The 22,354-nt window shown below is 49.0% G+C and overlaps 6 protein-coding genes across 6 annotated transcripts; 3 read left to right on the top strand and 3 right to left on the bottom strand.

Moving 5' to 3' along the window:
• F4807DRAFT_314018 (Clavaminate synthase-like protein) lies at positions 1-2,027 on the bottom strand. The gene is made up of 3 exons (XM_047995102.1): positions 1,050-2,027; positions 654-951; positions 1-602 (listed from the first exon to the last, which is right to left on the bottom strand). The coding sequence occupies exons 1-3, from the start codon at positions 1,389-1,391 to the stop codon at positions 241-243; spliced, it is 1,002 nt and encodes a 333-aa protein (XP_047857731.1). The 5' UTR covers positions 1,392-2,027; the 3' UTR covers positions 1-240.
• Positions 2,028-3,003, top strand: F4807DRAFT_314017 (uncharacterized protein). The gene has a single exon (XM_047995101.1). The coding sequence runs from the start codon at positions 2,664-2,666 to the stop codon at positions 2,991-2,993; it is 330 nt and encodes a 109-aa protein (XP_047857730.1). The 5' UTR covers positions 2,028-2,663; the 3' UTR covers positions 2,994-3,003.
• A 733-nt stretch (positions 3,004-3,736) lies between these two features.
• F4807DRAFT_450201 (MFS general substrate transporter) lies at positions 3,737-5,089 on the bottom strand (the record flags this gene model as incomplete). The annotated part of the gene is made up of 2 exons (XM_048000097.1): positions 3,737-4,968; positions 5,023-5,089. The coding sequence occupies 2 exons, from the start codon at positions 5,087-5,089 to the stop codon at positions 3,737-3,739; spliced, it is 1,299 nt and encodes a 432-aa protein (XP_047857729.1).
• A 1,195-nt stretch (positions 5,090-6,284) lies between these two features.
• Positions 6,285-8,224, top strand: F4807DRAFT_413304 (GroES-like protein). The gene has a single exon (XM_047996858.1). The coding sequence runs from the start codon at positions 6,786-6,788 to the stop codon at positions 8,010-8,012; it is 1,227 nt and encodes a 408-aa protein (XP_047857728.1). The 5' UTR covers positions 6,285-6,785; the 3' UTR covers positions 8,013-8,224.
• A 5,885-nt stretch (positions 8,225-14,109) lies between these two features.
• Positions 14,110-16,406, top strand: F4807DRAFT_413296 (uncharacterized protein). Its single transcript, XM_047996857.1, has 4 exons — positions 14,110-14,657; positions 14,707-15,214; positions 15,280-15,771; positions 15,846-16,406. The coding sequence occupies exons 1-4, from the start codon at positions 14,377-14,379 to the stop codon at positions 16,011-16,013; spliced, it is 1,449 nt and encodes a 482-aa protein (XP_047857727.1). The 5' UTR covers positions 14,110-14,376; the 3' UTR covers positions 16,014-16,406.
• Positions 16,407-19,597: 3,191 nt separating this feature from the next.
• On the bottom strand, positions 19,598-21,186 carry F4807DRAFT_313818 (FAD/NAD(P)-binding domain-containing protein). Its single transcript, XM_047995100.1, has one exon. The coding sequence runs from the start codon at positions 21,093-21,095 to the stop codon at positions 19,707-19,709; it is 1,389 nt and encodes a 462-aa protein (XP_047857726.1). The 5' UTR covers positions 21,096-21,186; the 3' UTR covers positions 19,598-19,706.
• Between the last annotated feature and the right edge of the window lie 1,168 nt (positions 21,187-22,354).

The following is a 22,354-nucleotide window of genomic DNA, read 5'->3' as shown; positions in this document are numbered from 1 at the left end:
AACCATTCTAACAAAGTTGAAAATACGAATTTTATGAAGTGTATTGCGTTACCAACTTCTAGATATACAAAGGAGAGTTGCGGAAAGAGTGTGTCCCCGATGAATATTAACCGGAACAACAATTCTGTCTACTAGCAATCTACAACTAGTTACACACTGGCGCTTGCGCGCATACAGTAAGGAAAAAGAGTACTTCTCCTTTTCCCTTCACACTTCGCCTTATCCTTGATCTTCAGGGGTCTATCTGAGAGCCTTTCCAGCCTCGGGCATGGTGTTGATCAGACGCTGGCGGATGTGCTCGCCAACAATGGTCTCGACGCCGGAGCCGTCGAGGGCCTTGCACTTGAGCTTGAGCTGGCCGTTCAAGAACCAAGGGGCGGAGTAACGGTGCTCGCTGCCCGAGGTGATAACCCGGTGGCGAGCGCTGCGGTAGTAGCCGGCACTCCACTTCTGCATCATGTCGCCCATGTTGATAACATAAGTGTCCTCCTTGGGAGGAACGGGGATCCAGGTCTCGGTGGGCGGGTACCAGACCTCGAGACCCTTCGTGTTCATCTCCTGGAGTAGGATGGTGATACCGCCGAAGTCGGTGTGGTCACCCACTGAGTTTTGTTAGTTCTAAACTTAGGTACAGTGGGAGAGTGGATACTTACCGCCAAACTGGCGCTCGTCAAGGACCTCCTGAGGAGCGTAGTGTAGAAGTCTCATAGGCATGGAGGGGTTGACGGCAAATTCGTCCATACAGTCGGGAGAGTGCCCCCAGGCCTTGGGGAGACCGCGGGCGAGGAGTTTGAGGAGGACTTTGGAGAGCGCAAGCATGGTGGCTTGGTAGTCCATGATAGGGTTTCGGAACTCCTCGTCCTTGAGGTTCTTAGGCCATAGGTTAGGGCCGGTCGAGAAGGTGCCAGCCTCCGGGTCATCAGCAGGGACTTCGTGGCCAACGGTGAAGCACTAAAGAGTAACACATTCATGTTAGCATCGATTTCTCCTTTTCTCTCTTTCAACCTTTGAGGACCCCTTTTCGGAGGCTAAAGAAATTGCCAACTCACCTCCTTGATGTCAGGGAGGAGACCCTCCTGGTGAGTCTGGATTCCAGGGGGCTCGTAGCCGCGGAAAGACTTGCCCATGCACTTGCCAATCCAGACGTCCATGCGGTCCTCCATAGGGAGCTCGAAGAATTTCCTGGCGCAGTTCATGATGCCCTCGCGCTTCTCCTTGCTCACGCCATGACCGGCGAGGTAGAAGAAGCCGTATTTCGTGCAAGCATGCCGCACGGCGTCGACTACGGCCTGCTTAGCCTCCTCCGAAGAATTGGGGTCTCTGAAGGCGCTGATATCCACAGTCGGGATGGCGCCGGGAGCCGTCTCAGGGATCTTTTCGATGCTGCCCATTTTGTTCCCTATTTTGACGGTTGTGCTATGTGATCTTGGAATAGATTCGTTACGTCGTTAGATCGTAATTGGTGATACTAATTCTCTACCTGCGATGAGAACTTTATGGTCTATCACGACAAAAAGGTTCTTGTGAAGATAATTTGACTTATTCTTATTACAATCACGATCTGCTGACTAACGTAGGAGTTGTCCGACGTGAGAGAAGGATTCCATGATGGAAAGCCTGATATCCCCAACACAGTGGTTCGACACGTTACAAGAGAAACTCCAGATACAACTGCGCCTTCAGGCGTGGATTCGTAAGATGGCCTTGCTGATTTACCCAGTATTCTAGAAACTCCAATCCGACTTGCCTTACCGAGAGAAGAAGTGTGCATCTTACGGGCTTGTCGTTGCGTACTCCAACACTGTGGTAACTGGGGCTTGCAGAGGGAAGAGGATGAGGTAGTTTGTTACTCCGTGCTGACTATCATTGCAGTACTTAGTTACACAGCGTTGCTGTATGTCAGCTCTTCTAGCTGATAGGGCGAGAAACTCCGTACCGAGCCCACTAAATCGCTATTGACACACAGCGCAAAGCCTCTTTTTCTAACTATACCTAGATCATAAGTTGTTATCTCCGATAGAACATTCTATGCCGAAAGTATTCCTCGGTAGGAATGTGGCGATGGAGTAGGAATTGAGGTAAACATGGATTGTCGGGAAAGGAGGTAAGATTCATGTCATGGTAGTGCGAGGGCAGGCTATATGCGAAAAAAGGAGTTAAGGACAGTGTGATACCATCAACGCACTGATTCCTTATCTGATTCGTTTCTTATTCGGCTGCCTTCTCGCCGAGTTGAATAGTTGACGCGATGCGGGATGCGGACAAAGGATTTGATCGGGTTATAACGGCGCGTGGCTGAGTCCTTCGGATAGGACACCCGGTACACACCAGGTCGGCGGACGGGTAACAATCCGAGCCATGCATGTCTTACAATTCTCCATTTCTACGTGCGAAACGGGGGAGATATTGGGAAATACAGCAAGTACATGTAATCACTTGGACGATGGACGATGACGAGGTTATGTAAAAGAGGGAGCGATGCCCACTCTCTTTGATATCACTACAGTGCAGACTGGTATTCGACTGAACGTTTTGTAATTCCAGAACATCCGAACATAGAAGCCGTTCTACAACACTACCCACCGACAACTACACACCTCTTCTTCAACGTATAGCCTCCTACTTTACAATAGGCCGAACGCCATTACTTCAGACAAACCACCATGTCGCAATTAAACGACTTCCTCGTCAGAATCCCGGACAGGCCAGATGTCCTAGCCACCCGCATCAGCAACGTCCAGGCACACATGGCGGGCCTAAAGGGTCTAGTTGAATCAGGAACCATCGTCATGTCAGGACCAACTCTGGCAGAGCACCCCAAGACCGCCGACGCGGGCCTGGCCATCAATGGCAGCGCATGGTTAGTACGCGCAAACACGGAGGCGGATGTGCGCGCCATAGTCGCAAACGATATTTACGCCAAGATCGGTGTATGGGACCTCGACAACGTTACCGTTACCCCGTTCAAGTGCGCTGTGAGGAAGCCTCTGTAAGTGCGGGCGTCGCGTTGGCATCTATCTACAGGCTTTGGGTTGGGTTTGAGTTGGATTTTGGTTTTTTGGGAATAAACGGACTTGCGGTTTTGAGTGGACCTGCGTAGAGAGATGTGAGTTGCTTCTAAGCGAGGACCTCACGATTTCTGGTCTACTCTGGGTTCCGCTTCATGTTTGCTACGGAAACTTAGATGTAACATTCTGCATACGTAAACTTTGTATATACCTCAGCATCGTCATGATCTCGGCGTGAGGTGCAAATATAGGTTATGTCACCTTCGAATTGAGTATCATGTTTTATCATCGCAAGAATAGGGGGCTCATGTAGTAAGTTGGATCTAACGTAGTGAGGTTATAGACAATTGTTGGTATTAGCGGGGTATAATGATTAGGTAAGTGCTAACGGGTCTCGTAAAATCTACTATGATGCAACGAATGTCTAAAGAAACGAATTTTTGGTATGCCTCATAATCATTGCCAACCGTGTCCTATATGCCAGTTTCCCTGATATGCAAGTCGCGTACGGCCGGAGCCCTCGAGCCTGACCAGGGCTCCCACTCTCAACCTTATTCTGCCTGATTTCTACGAAGCCCAATCTGATACACCAATCGCGGGAATACCCGGCCAACCCTGCCCTCTATACAATGCTACTATGCCATATGCCGTCGAACTTGACGAGCCCTTGCTCCGGTTCCACATATGCACTATGAATGTGTCGTGGGGAAGTAACATGTACAACCCGACTACGCCTTAATTAAAGCAAATCCGGAGCGGTACACCCTCAATCCCGTGTACAGAATACCAGAGAGAGTAGCTGCAGCTCCACCGAATCCCCAGAGACCGTACCAGTCCAGCGGTTTCACAGTGCCAAGGATAGCCCCGGCGATGGGGCCACCGGCTAGCAGACCGAGAGCAATGATACCGAAGCCCATACCTATTCTGGTTCCTAGCTTCGACTTATCCTGAGTCAGGGGGAAGAAGCAGACAGGGGGCATGGCAATGAACACGCCGCTGAAGAATCCGACGAGGACTGCAATGGTGATCACTGCTCCCTTGCTGTGGGCCGCCATCAAGCAGAGCATCAAAATACCAGTGATGAGCGAGCAAGGCGCGACAACATTGAACGGGCCAATCTTGTCCGACAAGGCATTTGGGAGAATTCGACCAAAACAGGATGCGGCATTAAAGATAGGCACCATGTAAAAGGAGAGCGCCTCATCGGTAAGTCCTTGTTCTTGAGGATAGTACGAGATGTAGAAGATGAGAATACTGAGCCCCATGAATCCGATGAAAGTGGTTCCTGTAAAGAACAGGTAGGGATAATCCTTGAAAGCAGTCCAGTCGATTAGAGATCTAGGCTTCGGGGCCTTGAACCGCATCTTCATAATAGTGATGGGGATAAGAAGGGTCGCCAGGGCCAGGAAACCCATGATACGGACCGACCAGGCGAACCCAACCTTGTCCAAGAGCTGGTACAAGACGATGGGGTAGATAACACCACCAACGGATGAACCCGATGATGCTAGCCCAACGGCAAGACCAAGTTTACTGCTAAAGTAGGTAGGGATAATAGAAACGCAAGGTACGAAGAGCATACCCGCTCCCAGTCCAACGCAAAGACCTTGAGCTAAAACGATCTCCCAATATTGTGTGCAAAGACTTAGCATCATGTGTCCGAAGACGATCATAAAACTCCCCAGAATCAACAAATGTCGTAAATATCCTCTATCGTAGACGGGGCCGGCGAAGACACCACCAAGCAACACCATGAAAGACTGGATAGATCCGATCCACGAGATATCCGATGATGATCTCTCGAACATCGCGCCACTTTCGTAGTAGGTCTGGAAAACGCCGAAGGCATTCAGAATACCCCAGGTGTTGAAGAACAGCATGAAGCCGCCAAGGACGTGAAGCCAAGCGACAAGGCCACCGTTGGGCGGTGGGGGAGGTCCCATCCGGGGAGGTTCCGGCGCTGCTGGTAGTGCATTTTCGGCGTCAATCTTCTCGCTGGTGGCTACGAAACTGCCATTGGAGATAGTGAGATCTTCAGAGTCGCTCACCGGCGACTGTTGATTCTCCGGTTGATGGACCATGGTGTCGTCGGCCTTTTAGTTATCGATATTGATGGTACGTTGACAAGGGGCAAATGGGGGCAAGTAAAGGCAAGGAAGCAAGGAAGGAGAAGAAGCTAAAGAACTAGATGCGTGTCTACCCAGAAACTATGTAGGTTTTGGAGCTTTGCTTGTATTGGGTAGCCTCGGAGTTTCGAGTGTATGTCCGATCGGATGATGCTTAAGATTGGGTCTTATTTTTATGCTTTCTCTCTTTAGGTGGTCACTGACGCATATAAAGACGTCAAATCATGCGCTTAGGTAACTGTTACCTACGTCGAGTAACAAAATTCGAATTCGACGGGTGAGTCTATCCTATATCGAAGGGATCATCATGTGTGTTGTCTGAAGGTGCGGCGGAACGAGTATATTATTGGAAATGAAAAGTTGTGTGAGTAATCAGATGGAACTAACTTCTAGGACTCATCCATCACCACCTTCAGAAATTTTACAGGGTTCGAATGGCTCACAGTAGTTATTACTTACATGACAATGCTTTCGTCGGTATTCCGTTGGCATTCTTTGTACCTACCGCACCAAGGGACCTAGGCGTCCCATACCTGGGGGAAGAGCTGAAACGCCTTCCAAGTATTAACTCGTGTACTTAGCGAGAATTTTCATCTCTTCCCGTTGTCATATTGTCAAAGTCGTTTTTGGTTGTCCTTGGAAGTATTCCTGATTAAACTTGGTAGGTGAGATTGTTGAAGCTAGTTGAAATGGAAACTCCGAGCCGTACCTCGGAAATCGAGAGTGAGTGAGACACCTAATCTGCTAGTACTATGTACCTAGTAGTCTTCTAGTAACATCACGTGCGCTCTGGTCATACCTTAAATTAAACCCGTTATCTTACACTTGATCATGTACTTAGATACTTAGCTAGTAGCACAAAGGCCTAGGTAGCCTTGGCTAGCTCCTAGTACAAATGCGGATAGCTTTAGTGCCGTGATCCTTGATCCTTAAATGCGAGTTTTGCGCTTAGAATGAAACCTAATCTGCGGCTTGGGGTTACATTTTAGCCGTCAGCTACACAGCCGTTAGGTCGGGTCTAACTTGATTGGATCACTAAAGTTAACCTTATTCCGCATTATGCGAATCTCCGAGATCCGAAGTGACGAATTTGGATCCCGGTAACCCCGCCGGCTCGGACATAAGAGTATGCAAGTCTTACTCTTCAACCCATTCATCCTATTGGATCCTCACTTACACAACATCTTATTGCCATTCTTATTCGATAGGACAGGAGCCGGTTTCGTCTTATCAATCTTTGGTATCTACGACCTTCGATCTTTGATCCTTCAGCCTAACCGAGGCTCTTTTGCTTTCCTAATTTCTTACAGTCGTAGCGTAGGAAGACGAGGCAGGCGCACAGCCTTGATGCGAGTGTACTCCGATCTCTAACTACGAGCCGCAAGGAATTCGAGCAAATGGAAGTATCGGCTTAATATCGCCGCCGTGCTTACGCTTGATGCCTGTGGATTCAGCTCGGCGGCGGAGGTATTCGTATAGATTGCATCCCCATTCGTGTGCATTCATTCTTCCGACTGCAGCGATCTCGTACATACGTCTCAGATAGTAATTCATCTATCACAAGAAAGCAGCAAGGCAGCCCAATTCACTGCAAAACTACTGACAAACAGAAAGAAAACGACAAGTGACATCACCCTTGTCTCTCAGCATCATGTCTCCGAGCGGCCAGCTCTCGCAAACATTCTTAAGACTTGGCGTCAGCCGCCATTTCAATCCAAGAATTCTCTCAGTATCCTCACTCCTCACCATCAACAGCTACAACAACAACAGCAGCAATCTTATTATATACTCACCTCGCTTATCTTCTAAAAACTCTACACAACAACTTAGATACTTTACGCAAACCAGAAGCAAGATGTCGGCCACCAATAACGCTGCCTGGATCAAAGCGGCCAAGAGCCACCCCTTTGTGGTCGAGCCCGCTCCTGTGTGGACCCCTGAGGCTAACGAGATTCTTGTCAAGAACCACGCCGTCGCCATCAACCCCGTCGATGGCTCTCTCCAAGCTGCCGGCTGGTGGCCCCTGAACTACCCTACCATGCTTGGTCAGGATGTTGCTGGTGTTGTTGCTGCTGTCGGTCCCGGTGTCACCTCTTTCAAGGTTGGCGACCGTGTTGTTGGCCACGCCGTCGGTATGGCCACTAAGCGTGACCAGGACAACGCTTTCCAAGAATACACCATTGTGCAGACCAATATGGCTACCCATCTGCCCGACCAAATTGCCTACGAGAAAGCTGCTGTTCTCCCTCTAGCCATGTCTACCGCTGCATGCGCTCTCTACCAGGACACTCACCTCAAGCTCCAACTCCCCACAGTTCCCCCACAGAAGCCTACCGGCAAGACTTTCATCGTCTGGGGTGGTGCTTCCGCCGTTGGCAGCAACGCCATCCAACTCGCCGTCAACTCTGGCTATGAGGTCATCACCACTGCCTCTCCCAAGAACTTCGAGTATGTCAAGAAGCTCGGTGCCAGCCAGGTCTTCGACTACGCTAGCCCGACCGTCCAGGACGATCTTATCAACGCCTTGAAGGGCAAGACCAGCGCTGGTGCCCTCGACTGCATTGGTGGCGCTCCCCAGGGCATCCTCCAACAGGTTCTAGCCAAGTCGGAGGGTGTTAAGGCTGTCGCCTCCACCAAGCGGGGCTGGCCCGAGCCCCCAGAGGGTGTCCAGATGTACTCCATCTTTGGAACCACTCTAAAGGACAACTTTGTTGGAAAGGCTATCTACAACGACTTCCTACCGGCGGCACTGGCGGCTGGTACTTATGTCCCAGCCCCTGAGCCTATCATCGTTGGCAAGGGTGTCGAGAAGATCCAGGAGGCTGTCGATCTCGTGAAGAAGGGCGTATCGGCAGCCAAGCTCGTTGTTACTCTGTAAGTTGAGGTATACCCATGTTAGATGAAACTGTTGGTTAGTTTGGAATGTACGAGGGATTTGGGTTTATGGGTTTCTACTATACATACGCCACGCGACCCACATACCCCAGGTCACCGGGATGGGTAGTGCCAGTAGACATTTAGGGTCTTGTCCTTAGACAAAAGTTTTGGTACCTATATAGGAAATCAAAGATTTAAAAGCCTACACTAATCCCGTCAACGTCATCCTCTCCATGGGTTCCCATGCTGCCGCCCCCTTACGTGCAGCTCTCGATGACATGGTATGCCGTACGACATAACAGGCCTAGCCACGCCGAAAGCATCGCGAAACTTAGCCGTTCTGCCGTTGTGGTCGTCAAGTAATGCGCATTAGGGCTACAAGGGTGACGACGCTCTTCATTAAGTGCCCTACACGCCGATCCCCCACCATGTGTGACATGGTTCCAGATTACGATTCACATTGGATCTTTAAAGTCCCTGCAATCGGTAGCTAGTATAAACACGTTTAACGCCTCCTCATATGGCACAGGGGATAAGACGGCAACTGGTGGGGCCACATGATGGCGCCATTACGAGAAATATTCGGCCGAGTACGGGTACGAGCCATATCTAGGTAAGTGTGCATCGCGTTGAGTATAGTAAGTATCTCACGATGTCAATCAACCAACTCCCGCAGATGCCATGATAATATCTCCAACCCTCTCCAAGTTTTCAGCGGGGGTTAGATGAGCTAGATGAGCTTGTCTCATACCGAATTCGGAATAGGCTAGGAACGAGCTGTCCCAATATGGAATTTTTGGATCTTTTTGAAGAGGACGTACAATACGCATACTCTACATAGTATAGCTCCCCGGTTCCACTTGGAATGGACCTATGGGAACTTCCAGAAGACCGTCCGTCAGGGTTACTCGGAGACTCCCGCGATTCACATGCCCGCTACGCCTCAAACAGTGTTTCTCATTATACTTTGTCAGATTCATCAATTGGTCGATTTCGATCACCGCATCAAGATTGTAGGACGCGTTCATGCGCCGAGGAATGTCAGCGCAATATAGAGCAGAAGACGAAAGTGGTTGATTTTGAAGCGGTGAGCGACGAGTCATATTCCGTTGCTGACATGGCTGGATCGCGCCGAGACTTTGGCGTTTCCTTGACCACGCACCGGATTCTTAGGTGAGAATCCGGTGGAAAAGTAAAAGGGACGGCATCTGGGGTTACGCGACACAATCGTGTGCGATGCTCGCCTTGGCGTTCGTATGACATGCTCGCAATCTGCTATCTGTACGCCTCACTGCTCATGAGTACTGTAGTATGTATGTATGTACGTGTCCCCCTTGTGATATGCTAAGTTAGTCATCTGCAACGTCCGGGGGCCCGGGAGAGCTTTCCTCCTAGCCGCCTTGGCCTGTTCGGGTAATTTCTGGCGTCAGAGTGAGGCAAAATCCGCTACTCGGAACTCCATTATCTCAGCTCGCCCGAGCTGTCACGGCGGAAACCGAGATGCCAGGACCGAGCTGTGGTGGGATTCAACAGGCATATATACCCCAAGTAGTCGTCTAATCCTAATTCTATCTGGGCATTCTTCACTCGTATCAAGCTTCGCCGGAAGCAAGCGTTATAGCTCGGGCGGACCAATTGGTCGGCTGTTGGTGGGGGTGGGGAAATCGGTAGGAGGTGTGTTTTGCTAATACGTCTAGTATCTGTCAAATCGAGAGTATCAGGTCTTTAACCTTATTTTTCTACTTGTACCCCCGGGTTCCTCTCTTTATGCCTGCACATTCGGGTCCCACTCCCACTCCCACCTGCCCTAACCCCTGGCCCCCTATCACCGTCTTACATAACAGCCAAAATCCGAGGGGAAAATAAGCTTTCGGAGTCCCGAGCTCGACATAAGCTTATTATCTACAGGGAGGCACCTGCCGGGTATTGGCTCAATTTCACCCATTTCACACTCATTTCCTCCCCTCCATTACAGGATACGTGGTACCATAAGGATTAGTGGTAGGGATCATTAACCACTGCCGGAAAAGCCTCGTACGTCACGTCGCTCGACGTGACATGGCATACATTATCTCTACAGATAATTGTTGAGACATGAATGATATTGAGAGTTCTCGTAATTGTGACATGACTGATGTAAGCTGTGATCTGCGATTTGCGATCCTTAATCGATCAGTAAACGAATGCGATTAAATCCTGGCGAATGCGTTACTCGCATTGCATGCTGGTTATTTGTTTCTAGAAGAGAAGAATTTTAAATGACAAAGGAAGATAATATTTCCTACCGTTCCTTCTCTCCTCGAATGCCACAAACAAAGGGTCTCCTTCTAGACCCGGATCAACCAGGGGCCTAGAACCTTTGGGAGGGATCGTAACTTTGTTTTCGATGCGACCAAATAAAAAGGCGCTAAGCCATGTGCTCGAGCACATGCTAGCAGGGTACAGGGTCGGAAGCTCGGGGGATCGCCCTCAGCCTTGTCATTAGGTTCAGTAGCTTCTAATAGATCGAAGCAGCGTGTGAAACGAACTCCTAATCCTAGGGAATATGTTATTGGTATAGTAATATTACAAAGATGCGAACTGATTTAGTCGTGACCCAGTTACAGATCTACAGAGAACCGCAAAAGCCCAAATGCTAATGGGACCTTTTATGGGGCAATTGAACAGGCTAGCAATCCTATTCAAGTAACTTGTAACAAGCTTCATGGGGAAGAGGTACTAAGTAGTATATTAAATATCCACACGGGTAATCCTAAACCAATCAAGCTTTCGGCTCGCGGTAGGTTCCTTGTAAATTACGCGCGTATGTAATGGACTACCAGTCGATGCTAAGGAGCAATTCTATGCAAAGCCTCTATACTATGAACAGCATGTATCTACATTACTAAGTTGCGGAAAATTATAAGAACCCGGAGACCCATGGATGTCTTCAACGGGAATCGCGGGAGCTTTTAAGCTTGTTTAGATCGTCCATCTAAACAAGGCGGTTGGCTTGTTAATCATCGAAAGTTCCTTGTTTTTAATATTCCGTTGCTAATAGCATGATTATAGTATGCTCTAGTCGACGGTGCATTATTCGGAACCGTCTATGAGAGATTTAAGCATGAAGGAATTTACCTCGCTTAGTCAACTGCCGAGTTGGGTATTTCGAGGTTTTAAGCTTAATGACCCTGTCTCAACATAGTTTAATTAAACACCGCCGTAAAACTAAAATCACCGTGTCATCAACCCCGGACCATCTATGTACATAGATCCTAATGCCATGCGTACGCAATAACATTGTGGACCGAGGTACCCTTCACTTTTCTCACAACACGGAAACGGATTATACTTTATTTTTCCTATTCGAAACGAGGATAATTAGTATGATGAAACTCATGGTATATCCCAATTTACGTAAGCTACCTTATTCTTCCCTAATCATACGAGACGATAATTGCCACATAGCTAGGATCTAATATGCCTATGTAACTCAACTATTGTTTAGACTCGGGATTACTTAACAAATGGCCGCATCAAAAGCTTGTATTTCAGAGAGGTATTTCAAAATCACCCCGGGAAAAAAACATCCGGTCAACCATATGATTAATCCGCCGTGATCAATCCGCCGTGTTTACTAAGTCGATTCCTACGGAATTCTAGATTCTTACGTTTTCCGGGCTAGGTCGGTGATAACATCCATCTTGCCAAACGTAACACCCGGCCGAGTACGAGCTGATCGCGAGGGGCGCAACTACGCGTACCTAAGCAGATCCGAGGATGACGCTGTTATCTCTCCCGACTATGACCCTGTTCGTGACAGGTCCCACAAGATGCATCAGATACCCTAGGTTAGCTCATGTAAAGGTCATTTTAAGCCTATCTTCGCCGACCGGGGAGCAACGTGGCTGCGTGGCTATATCGAATCCCGGGCATCCGATTAGCTCAGGCGTCACAACAATTGTACGGCGAAATAACAAGAGGATGTGAACCTGGTTACTCATCGCCTTATACTTCCAACATGACCTTCCGGGAAGTGCGGCTAAGTCCCAGCTAGCTGAATAAGGCTTCGAGTTTTGTAATCGTGGAGATAGTCAGATAGTGCACATGTTTATAGTAGCCATGGGCGAGATGTAACTGGTTCGTATTATGTGCTAGGTGGGTATGGACCTAAGGATGAATTATCTAATAAATTTAGCATAACGCTATATTCATTAAGGCAGGTCAATTGCCCCTATGCTACAAACCATGCCTTTCCTATTGACTTAACGCGGTACTAGCGGGTCCATGACGGATAAATGAAACTTTAAATCTTAAAAAACCTCGAGGTTATCTCGTAGATTAATTGATCCGACGATCCTTTCCCCTCCTTTTTATTCTCCCCCAGGTCTGCCACGCAGTCGCATAACCCTTCTACTCCATCCAGTTGACCATCACTGCCCTGTTGTTCAGCCTTCCTAGCGGAGCCAGGAAGCAACAACTTATTGGATGGATCCCAATTGGATCTCATTTCGAAGTTTTTACTCCTTGTAATTGGGATCTCGCAGACGATGTGTAGCGTCATCAAGCATCGGTCCTACCTAAATACCAAAGTGTTTATCACGCATCATAGGCGCCAAACGATGCAATGGGCTAAAGATAAACCCCAATCGTAACCAAAGAGCCTCAACGATCTCTGTAAGGCCATTGGAACCCCCACATGGATGGCACGAAATATGCGGCTAGGATTAGAAGTCTCCGTTATCAAGTTGCACCCACACGTCCATCATAGTGCGTATGGATAGGCCAGCCCGTACCTATAGGATCTACTGTATTCCTAACGCGTGTGGAACCGTGCTGATGCTTACACACCCTGGGTGTATGGATACCCCCTACTCTCGAGGTACTGCACGATACATGGCCAGGGGGGACCCGACCAATGGCGACCCATACATTTTCTAGTATATTCCTGACGTTCCTGTGCTGACTCACCTTAGGCGTCTTGGATACCTAAGACGGTATCGAAATATGCCCGTCTTATACATACATCCTACGCAACTAGCCAATCCGATTGGAAGCTCACCCCCTTTCATCCATACCTACGGCGGCCGTAAAACACGTGATTGTCTGCATACAATCTGCACGACCTGAAGCCCATCCCAACTCTCATATTTACCATTTTTGTCCTCGTCCTCGTGGATGGCACATGGCAGTGTAACATGGTATGAGACTTCGAAAAGCAAGCTGGTATTCCTCAAAGGTGCCTTGCATCTCCCATTTAGACCTTGGCGGAGTCTAGACTACAAACTTCCACGCTGCTACGTAGTAACCAGCTCGAACTGCATCTGAATCCCTCGGCGATCAATTTGTCTAGTGGCAGATGCGCAGCTTGGGTCAGGATTGGATCCTGCGAAGCTCAACCCAGCTTAACCTGTCAGCCACCCGTTGCCTAGGTACTTTGCTCAAGTAAGACCCTGGGTCAGCAACAGGCCCCCTGAAACCACATGTCCAGACCTAACCCAATCGGCATCGTACAGAGGCTTGACCAAGAGTATACTCGTTAGGACTCGTGTAGGTAGGCTATGTATCTCTGGTAACCCGTCTCGCAGCTTAGCGAACAGTGATTATAGGCCGCAGGGCGCTCTGAATTTCTCGGCGGCGTCTCAAAAGGGCCGTCGACATATCTTTCACAGATATATACCTGCTTCTCGCAACTGCAATTTCTTTTTCTCATCCGAGCTGTAGTCAGCTGAGTGGAATCTTTGTTATCGATCTCTATAAACAGCCGTGTCCCAGAACTATTACTTGGTATCGATCAAGCTTAGTCGACTACGTGACCAAGCAAAGCTTCAATCCAGGTCGAGAAGATGCCACAATCAGTAGATCTAAGCGTCAAGTCGTCGACGCCTCCAGCACGACAAAATCCAGGTGCAGGTATGTAATGATATTTCCTAGCTTTCCATTGATAACGAAGCAAGCCGGGCTAATGGCTTTTACTAACCTTCTCTTACTTAACAGCTTGCGAAGAATGTCGTCGTCGTAAAGTCCGCTGTGATCGTCAGCAACCTTCTTGTGGTCTCTGCCTCTCATCGGGTGTACAATGCCAAGTCACAACGCCCCGCCCGCCTAGAGGCCCTAAGCGAGGCTATCTAAAAGCACTGCAAGCTCGCATCGGTATGTTATTTGCTCAATTTTACAATGGATTCTTGACTGCCGCTTAGAGTTGAGACTCGAAGTACCAGTAAACAACTTTGATATAACTCATGAGCGATATCATGCTAACGCTATGACCTTCTTTAGCCACTCTTGAAGGAACCCTTCTCCAACAGCAACAGCAGCAGCAGCAAAATCAAAATAGCAACACTAATACGATCACCATTTCCCCGGAAGATACTACGATTGATGGAATGACATTTACTGATCACCCACCATTGTCCTGGGATTTCCCAATTACGACTGACGACGACGCTGCTCTTCACGACTTATGCCAAGGGACAGCGCCCGGCACAGCGTCTGGTGGATCTTCGTTAGACGGAGGATCAGTCCACGCTTCGACGTCGCCCATACAAGGATTCGAAACCCCAACTGATGGAGTGGCTTTTTCGGATGTAGTTCTAGGCCGGAAAATGTCGGAGCTTTCAGATGGGTTGGACGGTATCAACATCTCAAATTTGATGCAAGCAGATTTGTTAGTACACTAAACTCAGCTCTATCCTGCCACCCTAACCTTAAAACAGAGATCAGCTTTACTTCGACAGGGTGCATTCGTTTGCGCCCGTCCTACATCAACGGCGGTACTTCACGTGGGCGCGTAGCATGGCGAAGACGGAGGCACAGTCTTGCCTCCGATATGCTATGTGGACCCTTGCCGCATCCGTATCGGCGCATTACCAAAATATCGGGGATTCTCTATACCGTTATACCCGGCGAGCCCTCGAGAACCTCGAATCTAGAAGCATGGGCCTTGCGATGACTGATATGGAACAAGTCCAAGCCTGGATGCTCCTAGCTATCCACGAATTCATGTGTGTTGATTTCAGTCGAGGTTGGATAAGCGCTGGCCGCGCGTTCAGGCTGATCCAACTCAACTGGCTTCAATATTCTGACGGGACAGATGTTAACCTAGCACAAACCGACTGGGTCGATGCTGAGCAGAAGAGGAGGACGTTCTGGCTGGCTTACTGCCTGGATCGATTTGTTAGTGTCAGGAATAACTCGCCAATGACGTTCAGCGAACAGGTAATGGTAAAGCAGCCTCCTCAGCTCCGTTCTAGTGCCGATTTAGTGCTGACACTCATCCTTGTACCCAGAGCACAATCCGCCTGCCGGCACCGGAAATAGATTTTCAAAATGAGCAGCCCACTTTAACGGGCTTCCTCTCGGAGGCAATTACTGCGAGAGATGCTATCGTCGCCTCGACATTTACTGAGAGTATCGTCGTGGCCACTGTCATCGGGCGTGCACTATCTCATCGACAACAATCCATGGTGGACAACATCTATCTCAACGAGTCAAGGGATTTCTGGGATCGACACGAATGGATTAACGCCATCCTCATACAACGGATGGATGTTTTCTCGTTAAACTACCCCACCGCCGTGCAGGAGGCGGACCCTATGGTACTTTTCATCAGCATGATGTGGCGGACGACGGTCCTCTACATGTACCAATTGTTGAAGTCGGTAATCCACCCCACAGAAGAGAAGAGATCGATCTTAGCAGACTATACGAGGCAATCGACGTTAGCCGCTAAAGAGATCGTGAATCTGACTAATAAGTTATCTCAATTAAATTCCTTCAAGGTAAGTCCTGCATTACTAGGGTCGCCGCCATCTCCACCGCTCATATCAGCCACATGCTGACAGCTTCCGCTCAGGTGCATCCTCTTACACCGATACCACTATCTCTATGTGCAGAGTTTTTTGTTTCTTATCACGAATTGGGAGATACATACAGCAAGCAGCTTCAGGAGATCACTGAAGCCATGCATGGTTTAATGAGTTTTAGTAATCTTGGACCAGGACTCGGAGCCTACTCCAGGTAGTAGGGAATGTTTACGAGAAAAAACATGTATTACGCCATTTATGTTCTGTTGAATCTGTATAATTGGTCACGGTGGTTGGGGTGCGACATTGGGCATGTTCGCGGCACGTCGTCACCAACATAATTATTTGGTGCGACCAAACTTACAAGAATCGCATCTGTTAAATGCTCAAGCATTGGTGTTTACGGGTTTGTGGCACTGTACTTACTGGGGGGAGGCGTCTAGGAATGGGTTATCACGAAGAGCGGACACCACCGCTGGGCAGTACAATACGAGCGTTCCGGATGGGTGATTTTTAATGATGACCATATATCAGGGATACAGTATAAATAGCAACAACATGATAGAGTAAATAGTCACGAGACGAATGCAATTGAAAGAGAGTTACAGATACCTACCTTACTTACGCGTACGCCTCTGCGCCTTTATGTTTCCAGCCTCATACCCTTGGCACGATCGCCGCATAGACCAACGTTAAAGATCCCGAACTAACTTAGTACTAATTGGAGGGACGGAGAACCTGGTAAGGCTAGTTGTCGTAATAAGCTCTTTACCTAAGAATATGCTTCCGGGTTGCCTCGGACTTCGAAAGGCTTCTTTATTGTGGGACCCGTAAGATCGTCGTCGTGGACGGCTCTGTGGCTGGCCTCATCTAGCTCTAAAATTACCTAAGAATCCTTATAGATATACCTACACGTGGTAGGAAATTCGCGGGATCAAATCGGTTTCAGTATCTGGGTGAACAAATGGGTTCTTTTGCAATTCCGAGATTCGTCCCACTTGCGCGTACGTCCACTCCGTCGTTGGATTTCCAACACAGACATATGCGGGAGGTAGCTACGATCAGGTGATTGTTATCGTAGGAGCCTACCTGGCAGAAGGGCCTCGTAATTAGTGCCCTATGTACTAATTACGAGGCCCTTCTGCCTGGTAAGTAGATACCTTGAAATTTAGGAACTGACAAAGGAAGCCGTTTGCGATCTCCGAGCAACAGCGATATCAATCCATCACGAACTACTCTGCCTACCTACGATGCTACGATGCTCAATACCTAAGCAGGTAGGTAGCTAGACACGTGCGTAACAAGATAAAAAAACGGCCGGGTTCAATTGCCGGGGGGAGGGATTTGTAAGTTGTTTTAGAACCGACATCGGGAAAGTTCCTTTGCCCATTATTCCTTTCCGGTAATATCGCGCTGTTGCTTACGGAAAGATAAAAGCTCCCAACAGCGATTTTCGCGTTCGTGTATGTGCGCTCGTGCGTGCGATCCATCTCACTTCTCTTTCGCTTACGTAGCGAGGAAGGACGGGCGGAAGAGTTAGGTAATACCTCGGCTCCTTGCTCCTTCGGAGCTTGGAAGGAAGCGGTAGACAACGTACATAGTGGATAGGTCGAGAGGGAGAGGGAGAAAGAGATAGAGGACCCTGATTACGGGAGCTGGAACATTGTGTGGCAGTTCTGAACCTTTGGGATGGACCCTTTGTGCGGCACCTACACTAGAGTACCGTATGTACGGGGCGCCATGTAAGACGCTACGTAAGCGGCAAACCGCCCAATCTATCTTTTTATTCTCGTTGGACATACACTACATATTGCATAGCGGGTAATAGGAAGAGGCAAAAGAATGATCGGCGTAGATAAGATGGCATCGGTGGAGATCTTGTTTGGTACCGCGCCGTCGGGGTCTGAAGTCGACGATGGCGCCGATGTTAAGACGCATTGCGGCGGCGCATTAATCAATACATCAGATACGCACCTCTACATATGTATTATGTAAGTACCTATGTATAACCTTAAGGTTGTTGGTCTTAGTACGGTGAAGAACACTACTGGGCCGGGCCGTTGAAACTTTGTTTAACCTTAACTCTAAGGTTGGGACTAGGTGAACTAGCACACGGCTACCTAGGTACTTAAACGGAACGTCATTAGGTAAACATTCGATATCCGATGCTTTTATTTCCGTTTAGTTTATTTAGTTAGTAATTTAAGAGTTCATCGTTTCTCGGGACCGTGAAGCGAAAGGTCCCAGAGGTGTCAATGTTTCACTCCCCGGTCTCCATCCCATTTCTTCATTTCTTACATTACGGGTTGCGCACGAAGGATGGCCCACTTTGCACAATTGGGACTTCAAGAGGATCGCAACGCACGGCTACCTATCTGACTTACAAATCATGTAGGTAAATTGGATCCATACCAGACGAGCGTAGACGGACGATTATACATATGCCTCTCCCGATGGCCACGGAGATTGAAAGCGGGGCCCCTACGGCCGAATTAGCAAAGCCTTATGGTATAAGCCTCAATTCCAGCATTCTCACGAACCCCTCGTGATTGATGTCTCGGTTTTAGTTCCCGCTGTCTAAGATCCAACGTTTCTCGATTCAGCATCGTGCGTTTCTGGAAACAGCATTATGCAGCGATCGTATCATGACTGCGGCTCAATGTGTAGGTAGGTGATTGTGTTCTGCGAGGTGAGCTCGCAAGACGTGGTTGTTTTCGAACAGGGCGGGTAATCGGCCCTAAGGATCACGCTGCACAGACACTCATCTCATTCGCCTGCATCCGCCGTCTCGTAGCATTCCATTAGCTATATTGCAGATGACAGACATAACGCAGCCATACACCGCTCTTCCTCCTATCTGTGGTCGGAAAGGAGCAAGTGAGAAGCAGAGATGTCGAGGCCAAGATGTAAAATTGCATAGATGTAGTGATGTAGAGATGAGTGTTGGTAATAACTTGATTTTCAGCTCTAGACAGCACGACTCGATCTATAACCATTAGCAAGTAGCCTAAGGTATTACATGTGTATGTAGATGCACGATATGCCACCTCTACCGCCTGCATATACCGAACTGTAGGTACACCCAACAGCGGCTACACAGAGGCTGTGACCTAGACTACCTAGGTATCTTGAACAATCTACGTACTACTCGCAACTTCACCAGCTTGTCTCACTGACCACAAAACATCTCCTGCATATCAATCAAATCAGCATATATGTACCTACGTACCTACTATGCGTAGCTGTCAGCCTGTGCCTCGCAGGTGCATAGTCAGATCGGGTTGGTGCGCACGATTGGACCTACCATGCAGCCCCACGGAACCCATCACAAAGCCACTGCACCTAGAGATAGGGCTGACCGAAAGTGGCCAAGGCTTCCCCTTGTCTTGGGTTGGGTGTTTCAATATTTGGAGAAACAGAAACGGAAACGGAAACGGGGAGGGGGAGAGGGAGGGGGGGGAGCACGATCTTTGGAGATTTGTCTCACATTCAAACTTCCCGATTTTGCCTTTTTTTTTTTTGCTGGGAGGGGGAAGGGGGGGAATTGGGGGGGTTTTGGAGATATTGTTTTTCTTTATATTAAATATGTACGTGGGTAAGTACAAATATGTAATTTCGCTGCGACACCCGCTTTCTAATATAAACGCCAAGACATTTTATTCTTTCCTTGAATTTCTAACCCTAAGTAGGTAAGTTTCGTCATAACGCAAAAATAGCAATGAATGTTTTTACAGGAAGTAGTATAAGGTAGGTATGTGTGTATGTATGTACCTAAGTATGTAGGTATGTATGTTAGTGAGTGATAGCTCGCATATACATGGCTGCGTCAAGTGACATATAATAACATATGTGGCCAACATGTAGCTGCTTATGGTAGCCTCATCTACCGCTTGGTCGGCGATCCTCTACTTCTAGGCGGCGGCAATGATCTTGGGCAGGAGCTGAGCGGTGATGTTCCACAGTTGCGGGGAACCGGTGACGAGGAGGGAGCCGGTGTACCAGGTGTTGCGGTAGCCCTGGATGTTGTAGTAGTCGCGGTAGATGCCGGCCCGGATGGAGTCGGCGTCCGTGGTGGGGTGCAGCGGCGCGTGGCTGTTGTACGCGACGAAGTTCGGCTCCGCCTCCGTGCTCGAGCCCTTGACGCTCTTCTGCAGCAGCTTGAGCGTGTCGCGCGTCGCCGACTCGACCTGCTGCTGGGTCATGGGCTCCAGCGACGTGTACCAGTAGTAGTACGTGCCCTCGACCTTGGTCGGGTTGAACATCACGTTGCCGGGCACGGAGTATACGTGGTAATCGGTCGAGGCGCCGCGGTTCACGTAGCTGTTGTTGGCGGGCAGACCGATGTTGGTGACGACGCCGGTGTAGAACATACCGCCGGCGAACTTGGAGAAGATGGCCTCTTCCTTCTGGTCCAGGCCGAAGACGCCGAGGTTCTCCATGACGGGGGGAGCGGCGAAGATGAGCTGCTTGGCGACGATCTGCTTGTTACCCTGAGGGGTTGATACGCAGAGTGTGACACCGTCAGACGTCGTGTTGCCTCGAGTACCGCTGGTAACGGTAGAGTTGAGGAGAACATTGTCGCCGAATTCGTTCAGGGCGACGCGATAAGGCTCGCCGTAGTCGCCGTCAGCGTTGACAATAGTCTTGCCGTCAACCTCCTCCTCGATCATGACGGTGTTGAGGTTGTTAAACACGTAGAGGGCGAGGGTCTTAGTCAGATCACCAGTCGCGGCGGGGCGCGAGTACGTAGAGTAAGCATCGTCGGTGAGGTTAAACTTGTCCATGTACTCCTGCCAGGGCAGGAGAAGGTCCTCGGGCACCGGGTCAGGGAGCTCAAGGCCGTTCTCGATGTAAGGGTACTTGTGAAGCTCGTTGATGTAGTCCTGCTTGATGGTGGGGACGGAGTAGTTAGTGAGCTGTGTGCCGTCGGTGAAGTCGATGTACAAAGAGGCCTTGCTAGACGGGAATGTGCCCTGGGAGACGCTGATGTTCAGGCGGTTGAAGAAGTAGCGAGAGTTCGGGTTGTCCCAGTAAACCTGCAGACCGTAGTTGATGGGCGTTCCGGTCGTAGGGTCGTGGTAGGTAGCCGTATGGCCACCTAGGTAACTCTTACGCTCGACGATGACAAAGGATTTGCCTTCATCCTTCAGGTTGAGAGCCGCGTAGGTACCCGTCGCGCCGCCACCAACAATGGCAACATCGCGAGTTATCACCTGAGCATTTTGGCATTGGGCGTTAATCCTGTATGCCAAAGCCGAGGCGGCGAGAGAGAGGTTGATACCCAGAGTAATCGACTTCATTGTGGAAGATGTCTAAGTTGATACAGACTAGAAGTGATGATGATGAGTATGCGGCTTGACTGGGAGTGAGGAACAAGCTTGATTCAACGGCATCTTCAAAATTGAGCGGGCTTGGCACATATATATACTCATTGATATCTATCTTCACTTTGGCTACTGTCAAGGTTCTTACCCGTGTCTTCGAAGAAAAGAGGCATACTACTCTCAGGGGCACTGCTCGTCAGGATCAGGAACACGGTACAGCGAACTGCCCAGCGCCCCTAGATCGAGAGGAAAGCCATGTGGCATTGGAACCACCTGATCCCTGTAACCATACGATGATTTTCGAGGGGGGCCGCTTTTGCGTGCGAATTCACAGCCGAAAGCTACCATAGCAAAGAAACAAAACAAACGTAATTAGGAGTGTGCAAATTCTATGCGTCGATGGCAAGTAACGGAGAAACTCGAAGGCGTCGACTATCCTAGGAAAGGATTAAGGTCGTGGGTGGCGCTGTCACTAGGCCTCGAGGTGGTGCTATGTAGGTAGCTAATAACCGTGAAGCTGAAGGGTTTTGGTCAAATTAAGCCTTCAGGCTCTACTATGCTCCTAGTAATTCTCTGCAAATCCCTGAACTGGTTATTCCGTGCTATGTTCATCAGGCCCAAACTTAGACTAGTAGGTACCTTTGTGCAGTCCACCCCAGACTTCCAGACTTCCAGACTCGCGTGATCATATTTAGCAATGTGTAAACGTTCACCCGGTTCCGGCTGGGGCTTACATGCGTGAACTCGATCCTGTGTAATCTTACCTACCTCTGATGGTACTGAGATATCTCGTACCTACCTACGTAAGCTGGCCAAGTGAGTGGTGTAGTGGCTTGTGTAGTATTTTCTATCCAGGTAACTCGTAGGCCACAATTTGGTGTAAATTGATAGGGTGAGTAACAAACAAGGAACAGCTCAGTGTTCTTATTCTGACCCACCTTCTCGGCGTTTTTAGTGTGGCTCTCTTCGGCTACAGGCTGCAGGAGCTCGGATCCGAGGGGCGCTACGGGCGGAAGATCTAGCTGAATCCTTGCAATAACGATATGCTATGCCCTTCCTATCTTTCAATGCCGTGAACTTTGAGAACGAAATTTCTTTAGTGTGAAATGGCAAAGAGAAAAATGAATGAAGTTCCACACTCCTTATCATTAAAGAAACTGCGTGAATTTATGGCTAATTCGACTAATAAACTAGGTATCCGGCGAGATATGCAGAATGGGGGTGAGATTGCCATG

This window comes from Annulohypoxylon truncatum (assembly GCF_022578515.1).
Source record: "Annulohypoxylon truncatum strain CBS 140777 unplaced genomic scaffold F4807scaffold_5, whole genome shotgun sequence".
Lineage (NCBI taxonomy): Eukaryota > Fungi > Ascomycota > Sordariomycetes > Xylariales > Hypoxylaceae > Annulohypoxylon > Annulohypoxylon truncatum.
Note: the sequence above shows the minus strand (reverse complement) of the source record. Positions and strands in the feature narration are given on the sequence as shown.

Bases quoted from the DNA above. Each gene is read 5' to 3' on its own strand.
- F4807DRAFT_314017 (XM_047995101.1), top strand. From the start codon at position 2,664: ATGTCGCAATTAAACGACTTCCTCGTCAGAATCCCGGACAGGCCAGAT.
- F4807DRAFT_413296 (XM_047996857.1), top strand. From the start codon at position 14,377: ATGACATTTACTGATCACCCACCATTGTCCTGGGATTTCCCAATTACG. The intron at 14,658-14,706 runs GTTAGTACACTA...ACCTTAAAACAG, and splicing joins AATTTGATGCAAGCAGATTT to AGATCAGCTTTACTTCGACA. The intron at 15,215-15,279 runs GTAAAGCAGCCT...CCTTGTACCCAG, and splicing joins CGTTCAGCGAACAGGTAATG to AGCACAATCCGCCTGCCGGC.
- F4807DRAFT_313818 (XM_047995100.1), bottom strand. From the start codon at position 21,095: ATGAAGTCGATTACTCTGGGTATCAACCTCTCTCTCGCCGCCTCGGCT.
- F4807DRAFT_413304 (XM_047996858.1), top strand. From the start codon at position 6,786: ATGTCTCCGAGCGGCCAGCTCTCGCAAACATTCTTAAGACTTGGCGTC.
- F4807DRAFT_314018 (XM_047995102.1), bottom strand. From the start codon at position 1,391: ATGGGCAGCATCGAAAAGATCCCTGAGACGGCTCCCGGCGCCATCCCG. The intron at 952-1,049 runs GTGAGTTGGCAA...GTTACTCTTTAG, and splicing joins TCCTCCCTGACATCAAGGAG to TGCTTCACCGTTGGCCACGA. The intron at 603-653 runs GTAAGTATCCAC...AACAAAACTCAG, and splicing joins TGACGAGCGCCAGTTTGGCG to TGGGTGACCACACCGACTTC.